The sequence below is a fragment of the Mus pahari genome, chromosome 4 (genome assembly GCF_900095145.1).
Source record: "Mus pahari chromosome 4, PAHARI_EIJ_v1.1, whole genome shotgun sequence".
Taxonomy (NCBI): domain Eukaryota; kingdom Metazoa; phylum Chordata; class Mammalia; order Rodentia; family Muridae; genus Mus; species Mus pahari.
The window spans coordinates 23377878-23388470 of NC_034593.1; the positions used below are offsets into that span (position 1 = coordinate 23377878).

Here is a 10593-nt window from a genome sequence, read left to right on the forward strand (position 1 = left end):
GGTTGTTTGGTTTTCTGGAATCCAACTTCTTGAGTTCTTTATATATATTGGATATTAACCCCCATCAGATTTAGGATTAGTAAAGATTTTTATCCCAATCTGCTGTTTGCCTTTTGGTTTTATTGACAGTGTCCTTTGCCTTACAGAAGCTTTGCAATTTTATGAGGATCCATTTGTTGATTCTTGATCTTACAGCACAAGGCATTGGTGTTCTGTTCAGGATTTTCTTCCCCTGTGCCATATTGTCAAAGCTCTTCCCCACTTTCTCCTCTATAAGTTTCAGTGTCTCTGGTTTTATGTGGAGTTCCTCCATCCACTTAGACTTGAACTTTGTACAAGGAGATAAGAATGGGTCAGTTTGCATTCTTCTACATGATAATCACCAGTTGTGCCAGAACCATTTGTTGAAAATGCTGNCTTNTTTCTACTGGATGGCTTTAGCTCCTTTGTCAAGGATCAGGTGACTATAGGTGTATGGGTTTATTCCTAGGTCTTCAAATCTGTTCCATTGATCTACCTGTCTATCACTGTACCAGTACCATGCAGTTTTTTGTTTTTTTTTTTAATCACAATTGCTCTGGAGTACAGCTTGAGGTCAGAAATGGTGATTCCCCCAGAGGTTCTTTTATTGTTGAGAATAGTTTTTGCTATCCTAGTTTTTTTATTATTCCAGATGAATTTGCAAATTGCCCTTTCTGACTCTGTAAAGAATTGAGTTGGAATTTTGATGGGGATTGCATTGACTGTAGATTGCTTTAGGCAAGATAGACATTTTTAGTATATTAATCTTGCCAATCCATGAGCATGGGATATCTTTATTTCTGCTCATTGTATTTTGATCACCGCTAAGGCAAAGATACACACACACACACACACACACACACACATATATATATATATATATATATATATATATATATATATATATCCAAAAGTTGGATTAAACTTAGGGCTGCCTGCATATCACATGTTCTAAGCTTTTGGTATAGGCCAGTATATGGAGATCATATATATATCAAGTAGCCATGTTGTGCATCTTCTGTGTAGTGTACTATCATGTGCTGGCTCACACCAGCACTGTCACAGACTGGCCAGTCATGCACATCTTCAGTGTCAGTAGGCAATAAGAATTTCAGTGCCATTGTCTTATGGGATTGCTGCTACACTTGTGGCCCATTGACCATAGTTTGCTTCTGTGGCTCATGGGAGTACTTAAAGGGGATGGGGTCCTCTCTGCACAGCAACACCATGGTCTACACCAGTGGTTCTCAAACTTCCTGATGCTGCGACCCTTTAATACAGTCCCTTGTGTTGTGCTGACCCCTAATCATAAAATTATCTCATTGCTGCCTCATAATTGTAATTTTGCTACTGTTGCCAATCGTCACGTAAATATCTATGTCTTATGATTGTCTTAGGGTAGTTTGCCCCCCTCACAGGGGTTGCGACCTACAGGTTGAGAAACCCTGCTCTACACTGACACTCTGTGATCTCTCTCCAGATGAGACTGAGTATGAATACAGCGGAAGTGAGGAAGAAGAGGAAGAGAATGACTCTGGGGAACCCAGGTATGAGGAAGAAGGCTAGACCTTCCAACTTCCACATTCGGGGCCGGGTTTGCTCAGAACACAGTCTCTGATTTATTGGTCTGCTTTTAAGAATATATCAGGATTTAATGTATCGCCCACATACACACTCATTAATGTGTGGAATTTTCTCTAGTCAGACTCTTTTTAAAAATGTTGAAATCAGCATATTCTTTATCTTGTCCCCCAAGATGTATGGCCTGTATTCGTGACCCTGTTTCCTCTCACATGTGGATCTACAGTGGGCAGGGGGAGAAGCAATTATCTGGCTCTTGCAGCACTGAAAATATTTAAAATTGCAACTGTGGGGAGAGCTAAGTGACATTTCAGATTGGAGTCATTTGGCTCATTATGTAGTCCCTCCGAGAAGCCCTTTCAGATGGCCACAGTCCCTGGCGTGTGCCTTGATATTTCACAGGGACCAATCTTGGAGGAGCTAATTCTAGAAAAATCAAATTATCCTCTAGGTATGAACCACGCGAGAAGCGTTCATGCCACCCTGTTGTCCCTCTGGAACCCGGTGCTTCTTAATCGCCATGGTCTCCTCATTTAGAGACTTGCTTGGTTTTGAGGCCAGCTTTCTTCCCATCTGTATTTGTGGGTAACGGCGGGTGGTGCTTGTGGTGTGGTGCTAGGATTTCTCTGTGGGCAGCAGCTCTGTTCATCCCACTGTTAACTGGGGAGGAAAGAGACATGCAGGAAACTCACTGGCCATTATGGGCCTGGCCATCCAAGGTATTAATCAGCCTTCATATTGTAAAGTGAAGAACAGTTATATCACTGACACAGAGTGTCCTGTTCTGTGGAGGGACCATGCTGCAGATATAAGCTAAACACCATATTTCCCCTCTCTTCCTTTCCTTTTCCTTCTTTTCTTTCTCTCTCTCTCTCTCTCTCTCTCTCTGTGTGTGTGTGTGTGTGTGTGTGTGTATGTGTCTGTGCTGATGTGTGTGGGTAGCACATGTGAAAGCTGTTCTAGTTTACTGTGTTGTTGCTGTGATAAAGCACTAACCAAAAGCAACTAGGAGAAGAAAGAGTTTATTCTCTCTTGTAGCTTGTAGTCCATCATAGAGGGAAGTCAGAGCAAAAAACTGAACGCCGGACCTGAATCAGAGACCACAGAGAAATGTTGGTTAGTGGCTTGCTCCCTAGGGCTTACTCAGTCTGCTTTCTTACACAACCAGGACCACCTGCCCATAGTGGGCGCTAATCCTCCACAGATATACCTAGTAGTCAATCAAGTAGTTACAGAGCTTCAGCTGAGGCTCTCTCTGCCCAGGTGACCTAATTTGTGTCAAGTTGACAATATCTAACCAGCGTAGAAGTTAAAAGACAACCTCAATTATCATCTATCAAGGGCTATCTTTGTGTGTGTGTGTGTGTGTATAATTTTTATATATTATATTCTGATCCTCTCCCCCCAACTCCTTCCAGATCCTTCCCATCCACCCAACTCCATGCCCACCCCTCTCTCAACAAACAAAGCAGAATAAAAAGAAAAGAGCAGAAGAAACACACACATGCAAAACAAATATAAAAGCACACGATTAGAACCACAATATACAAGCACAAGGCCAGAAAGACAAAACATGGTACTGACAGTGCAATTTTGCGTTTTGGAACAAGCTCTCTCCCTGCCTGGCATTCCCTGATTGGGCTGGGCCAGCTGACTAGTGAGCTCGGAGGATCCTTCTGTCTCTACCTTCTAGCACTAAGATTACAAGCATTTGCTACCACATCCAGCTGTTTTTACATAAATTCTGGAGGCCACATTGACAGCCTCAAGCTTGCAAGGCAAATGCTTTACTGACTAAGCCATCTCTCCAGCCTCTGTTCTCTTTTAAGCCAGAGGGTCTCAACCTGTGAGTCTCTACTCCTTTGGGGATCACATATCAGGTCCTACAGATCAGATATTTACATTATGATTCATAACAGTAGCAAAATTACAGTTATGAAGTATCAATGAAATAATTTTATGGTTGGGGGTGGGGGGCTCACCGCATCAGGAGGAACTGTATGAAAAGGTCCCAGCAATAGGAAGGTTGAGAACCTCTGTTAAGCCAACTCAAACCTGACAGGCTCCACTCTTACTAAGCCACCCTAAGAGATTGAGACTGAGACCACAGGGCCGTTAGGTTTTCTGTCTTCTCTGCCAGGGGATTTCTCAAGGTTAAAGACTGCAGGAGAATTGTTTTCTTGCATCAAAATGTGTTAGCTGCCCTGTATTAGGGGCATAGCTGCATAAAGACAATGACTGTCAAACAGTGCCTTGCAAAGTGAATGTCCCTCTAGAGGAAAAGACCCCGTTCCCTGCTTCCAGACTGTTAGCTGTCTCCCCTCTGACTATTCTTTGAAAAACTGAGAAACCTTGTCTTTCCAAGGCTTTCTGTGTGCCAGGGGTCATTTGTTGAGCCACCAGCTGTAATTAGAATATGTCATTATGTCCTGGGGGAGATTATGCACCAAGTACCATTTTTTGAATATGTCTAATTAGTCTTCTCGAAATCCTAAAAGTCTGTAAAAAGACAATGGTGTCTTCACTTTAGACATGAGACAGACGGTCAGACACAGTGTTAGTAACTGAATCCTTGATGCAATGGAGGGTTCCTGGTATTAGTTCAACATCACTTAAGATTAATGGGGCATCCTTGTGTGCATGTGATATTAGTATCCCAACCTAGTCACCTCTGCTCATAGCATGCGACTTGTGTGCACCAGCACCACCATTTAGACATTGTTTTAGAGTTTTACAAAGGACAATCAGTTGTAGAGGGGGGGGTTCACAGTAGACTCTCAAACTCCCATGAAATGCCCTCAGCAAAGCCCCGTGTCTATGGCAGCACCTCACCTGCTAACAACTCTCCAAGCCAAACTGCTGCAATTGTCAACTGCCAACACCCTGCCCCCATCCTACAACCCTCATACCATTTCCTGACAGTGCTGCCACCCAGCAGCCCAAGTGAAAGTATAAATCGTCCCTCAGCACATTAGATCTGTCCACGGGCCTCATTCATTCTGTCCCCAAATACTTGTTTGAGGTTCACCCCCACTGCTTGCTGTGTGACGTCTCCACTGTGAAGCCTCGTTCGCTTCATTTACTTGCCTGTACCTTGTAGACCACGGTCCACTGTGAAGCCGACGGAGATGCTAACGTTATGACTGAGCAGTCGGCCTTTGTGGGCGTGTGTGTGTGCACTTTCCCATGTGTGCACACTTTGCTGGTGGCCTGTCTCTGACCACTCTCGTCTTTACTAGACTCCTTCTCCATGACTCTGCCCCTGGAGGCCAGTGCAGAGTGTCATTCTACAAGACCAACCTGTTTCTGCCAAGGACTCCAAGCTTGCTTTCCCTTTTGCCTGGAGCCCCCTTCCTCTCCATCCACTACCCTCCTGAGGGGTGCTCTTGACAACCCTGTTTAGAACAGAGCCCCAGTCCTCACCTCAGCTCCTTGCCACTATCAATATTAAACTCTTTAGCCTTTCAAACTGTCATTTTGGTCCTTTCTATTACTATGTGATATTTTATTATCTTCCCCACAAGGAAGTAACTCCAGGAGAATTTGTCTGGCTGTTACAGGGGCTTTTCTGGATTATCACCTTCTCGGGGGGGAGGGGGAAGAATTCAATAGAGAAACACAGTTCAGGCAGAAGTTTACTCCCCAAAGCAAACACTCTGCAGAGGACTACAACAGGGGACTGTAGCACCATGGATGGACTTTAGAGAAGTTGTCAGGAAACTCCATAAGGTAGATCCATGGGGCAAAGTACTCAAATCATGGTGGACCAAGTCTTCCTTTTAGCATATTTCCTCCCATAATCCTCTAGAAAAATCCCACTGAGGGATGTCAAAGTCATAATGTAAATGACATTATACTGATGGGTGGGAAATTTTCTGGCACCTGAATTTTGGATATTGCAGTAAATCTCTCAGCAGCCTCAGGGGCATTCAACCACAAAGAGGCTGAGGCAGGAAGGGCATTAAAACACATCTGATCATGGTATGAGATGATATTGGATCTGATCATGGTGTAAGACATTGGGCCAACTGCTCAGTCCTGACATCAGCAGCTCCATCAGCTTCACAGTGCTTGGAGGAATTTTGGAGAGGAAGCATGCTCAGGCCAGAGCATGCATGTGTAGCTGCGAGGGTGGCACGTGTCTAGACGTCATGGGTGTCATCCTTCAGAAGTCCACCTTTTCTTTCGAGACAGATCTTTTATTGACCTGGTGCTTATACAGTAGGCCGGGATATCGGGCAGGTAAGAGTCCGTCGGTAGCCATCTCCCCAGCACTGGGGTTACAGATGCATACCACCAGACTCAGCATTTAATGTGCACTCTGGAATCAGACCTCGGTCTTCAAGTTTGTGCGGCTCTAGCATTTCACCAGGTGAGCTATCGCCACAGCCTGAGTGGTTTGGGTTACTTTATATCTAGCTCCTTTTGGAGACTGCTCAGGGTCCAGGATTTGCAGGGTTGTCAGTTAGGAAGTGAGGCTCATGAGGAAAACCTGTGACCCGGGTTCCACAGTAACCCATCAGGTTGAATAAACAGAAAGGGGACTTTCAGCACACCCTCCTCTCAGCTCCATGGGAAAACTCTGCTCTTTGAGCCCAAAGTCTACCATTGACCAGTTAGCCTTCTGAATGAGGCTCTGCGGGTAATGGGGGACTCCCTTCATTAGTGGGGCTTCTCCTTCTATGACCTTGTCTTCTAATCCCCACGCATATGCCTCTACCTGAGGAATGTCACAGATCCTCAATTAGATTACAGGATCAGTTTCTTTTCTCCCAGTTTAGCCAGCATCCGGGATTCCTGAGATGCTTCCTCATGCTAATGAGGCACTCCAGGTACCTAAGCTCCCAGCCAATGACCTTTGCCCATCCTGGATGTCCCAAGCCTTAATCACTTAATCACTTAATTACTTAATCACTTAATCAAGTAAAGTTGATCTGCCTCCTGGTGCGGGGCCCATTGTGGTCACTCTCTGTACATAGTCACAGGGCTTCCAAAGCTCACCATCTCTGCTCTCACTGACCTCATGGATTCTATCACCCAATGATCCACGAGAGCAGGGAAACGCTCACAACTCCAAACCCCGTTTCTATTTTCCACCTGGTCTCTAGTTGGCGATACCACCCTACAGCCTATCCTAGTACTTGCCCTGTAGCAGAAACGAGCAGTTACGTGTTCGGTGAGTTTATTTTAGGCAGTAGCTGTCACAAAAATTTAAGGGACTATACAAAAACAAAAACAAAAAAAAACCAAAAATAGTATATGGAGACAAGCCCTGGGCTCCATGGACTGCAGAGATGTAGCCTGAGAGCTTGGCTTTGGTCAACCTAGTCTTTATCCTTGTCCCTCCTCGTCCGTTGCATCTTCCCTGGGCAGCATAACCTCTGCCTATTGGGCCTTAGGGAAAGCTGCCAAGGAGGTGCGTGTGAGGGCATCTGCTCTCGTGAACAGCTTAAGCCCCTTTGCTGCTCTGTGTGTGCATGCCTGTGTACTTGTATGCACGTGTGTTTGCATTGTGTTATTGTATGTGTGTGTTCTCATGTGTACATAGGATGCACGTGTTGAGAGGCCAGAGTACAACCTCTGGTGTTGGTCCTTTCCTTTCACCCTGTTAGAAACAGAGTCTCAATGTCAATGTCTGTGGATACTAAGCTAGCGGGCCTCCCAACATCTGTCTCTGCCTCCATCTTCCCAAATGCAGTATTACAGATGCATTTGCTATTGGACCCAGCTTTTTTTTTGGAGGGGGTCATCTGTGGAGCTGAACCCAGGGTCACGCTTATATAGCAAGTACTTTAACCACTGAGCCATCTTCTCAGCCCCTGGTAGTTACTCTTCTATGTGGAGATAAACTTGCCTAGGGCTTGGAGCTTATACATTCATTTAAGTCTTAAGAAGCAAATCTTTGCCTTGCAGTGGAGACAGGGCCATGTGGACAGGCCTGTGAAGGGTGTGATATTCCATTAGGAATGGATACAACCTACATATGCAATGGTCATCTTGAAAGTCGGGTAGAGAGCCCTGTTCTCTCCCATCCCCTCAGGACGCACAGTAGCAATGGCCCTGTCATAGGCGGTACCTCATCTTCTTTCCTGTCCACAGCTCCATTCTGAACCTACCAGGGGAGTCAACACTGCGACGGGACTTCCTGAGACTGCAGCTGGCCAACAAGGAGCGCTCAGAGGCCCTGCGACGCCAACAGCTGGAGCAGCAGCAGAGGGAGAACGAAGAACACAAGAGGCAGCTACTGGCTGAGCGCCAGAAGCGCATTGAGGAGCAGAAGGAGCAGAGGAGGAGGCTGGAGGAGGTGAGTGTCAAGGCGCCACCACAGCCACCTCAGGCTGGAGGCACTGCCTGCTTGGTATACATGCTCTTTGAAATACATCTGTTTAAAAAAGCCTTCACTCACACTCATAACGGGACCAAGGCTTCTGTCCTTCCACTCATTCATCTCTTAGGGGGGCTTTCCTTGGCCATCTTATTAAGATAGGGCCCCTCTCCTTCTAGCACGTTCTGCTTGTCTCTCTTCATGTGGCTCTGACCAACTTTCAGTATTCTATACATGGCCCCTGCTCCCCATTGGAAAGGATCCTGTCTGTGGGGACACAGGCTTCTTTATTCCTCTGGTCTTTAGTCCCTAAAATAGCATGTAACCTATAGCTTGGGAATATTGTGGAATGAGTAAATTAACATGCAAATAACTGAGCCAAGGATTAACAGATCACAGACAAGCATTAACTAAACCACAGTGAACAGGTAAACCGCAGTGAACAAGCCGGTAACCCAATACTAAGTAAATAACACCAGGTCCTGCGTCTGGATTCTCTTCTGATACCAGGAGCCATATCCTTCTTGCTTAGGACACACCTGGCAGCTGCAGGCAAGACCTGCGTCCAGCAGTGGCTGCTACTCTCCTCTGGATGGGAAACTACATCGTTGACCATGGTTTCTTGAATATCCTGTCCCATTCAAGGTTCTTGCTCTTTGTTTAATCCTCCTTCCTGGGACTTCTTCTACATTTCCAAGCATCCCTTCTTCTGCCAGATAAAGGAGAGCCTCCTATTGGGGAGATTGGGAGACAAATGAAAGGGTCCCTAAGTGTACAGGAGCAGGGTGGTAATATTGTGGGTCTCCCTAATTCTAGCCTGCTTCTCACTCACGAGGGCCCTGGTTCTGCATTTAAAAGATGACCCTGTAGAGAGTGAAGTTATAGATTCAGATCACTATTTGCTTATTTACCTCCCCAACAATGCCCCTCCCCAGACCGCCCCCAGCCCCAAACAGAGTCCTACCCCCATCCCCTTTAAAAGCCCACCACGGTGCACATTTTCTCATTTAAATCTGGAAGGACCTCGCGTCACATTTCAGTAAGTCCTAGCAGCCCCATTAAGACCCTAGGACATTGTTTTCAGGCCACCAACAATAATCCTCTATATTTACAATGATTTGTTAGTTGAGTGACTTCCATGTGCAAGCTACCAGGCAGGCAGTTGCTCACATGTGGAACACGCTATCATTTTCTCCCACAAAGTGCACATTCTGTTTTCCTTCCTTCATCATGCTATGAGATATCTGGGATTTCTTTATTTATCATGTTATTATGTCTAGTGATCATGAAGCATTGACCATATGACATTTAACAAGGAGGACAGGGAGGAGTAAATATGAGGAAAATATACAGTATATGTGTATAAAATACTACAATGAAAGCTATTATTTTGTGCGTAATGTTATTTAAGTTTTTAAAATAAAAAAAGAAAAGAAATATAAAGCCAAGAGGACAGTGGAGTGAGACCGGGAGGTGACTGCCAAGCACAGGTGCAAGCTGGCCTCTGAGATCCCAGTGTCCATGGTGAGCGTTCACAGAAACAGTAACCGTGAACCAGGGCCTCGAACTCTGATCCTCAAAAGTGGACTCTGAGAATTCTGTGAGCAGCAGCAATAAGGACATAAAGTATGTGTGTGCGTTTAGGACACTGGCTATAAAGGATGCCCATCACGTGAGCAGTGTAAAGTCCGCCTGCTATCTTCTATTCTGCATGTGGTAGCTGGAGGCCTGTGAACAGGGCGTAGGTGAGTGAGCATGTGAAGAAGTGACAGGTGCAGACATGACCTCGGGTTACCCCCGGGGGTCAGATGGACAGTCTTAGTCAGGTTCTGGCAGCTGTGCTGAGCTTTCTCTGCCTTCAACCCAGGCCCAGGTCACCTGTTCCTCTTATATTGTCCCCTCCCCCCCCAGCCAAGAGCCACCATTTCCCTTAATCCCTTAGGCCTCTGGAACACCAAGACTCTGCTCTTTGGATTTAAGACCTCCTCCTTCTGGATAGATTACACCCCTTGCTAGATACCGTCCGCCCTGCTTTTCCTGGTGTGGAATTTGCCAGGTCTCCACTTCCTAGGGCATCACAGCCTCCACTTCTTGGGCTCCATTTGGATACTGGTTCATTATCACTGGCTTCAGGCTAAAGGCACGGACCATGCAGCCCTAGAAAATCCACACTGACAAACCCATAAGCCTTAAACATTCACAAAATTCACACGATGTAGAGAGCACATGTGACCTGGTACATTTTATAAATTAATGTTTGTGTATCTGTGTTGGTGTTCATATGGATGTTCATATGGAAGTGCATATGCTCATAGGTGCATGTGCTTGAGTGTGCACATGTATGTACAGGTCAGGAGAGAACCTCAGGTGCTGTCCAATTTTTATCCCTGGTGATAGGTTCTCTTATTGGACAGAGACTTGGTAAGTAGGCTAGGGGCCTACTACTGGGCCAGAAAACCTGTTTTCATCCACCCAGGGCTAACTTTCTAATTATGCACCAGGACACCCAATTTTTTAAAATACTTTTTATTGCTTCTTTGTGAGTTTCATATCACCCAGTCTTGCTCATCTCCCTGTCCCCTCATATCTGTCCTTTGCTTTTACAACCTCCTCCTCCAAAATAAAACACACACACACACATACATACACACACACACACACACACA

At 45.6% G+C, this 10593-nt stretch overlaps 1 protein-coding gene across 3 annotated transcripts in view; it reads left to right on the plus strand.

Moving 5' to 3' along the window:
- The window catches only part of Tnik (TRAF2 and NCK interacting kinase), a 400191-nt gene that overhangs the window by 302849 nt on the left and 86749 nt on the right, over window positions 1–10593 (plus strand). For all 3 annotated transcript variants that reach the window (XM_021195419.1, XM_021195420.1, XM_021195418.2), the window contains exons 11-12: window positions 1502–1568; window positions 7702–7906. In XM_021195419.1, the coding sequence (XP_021051078.1) occupies window positions 1502–1568; window positions 7702–7906 (272 nt within the window). The remainder of the gene's footprint in view (window positions 1–1501; window positions 1569–7701; window positions 7907–10593) is intronic.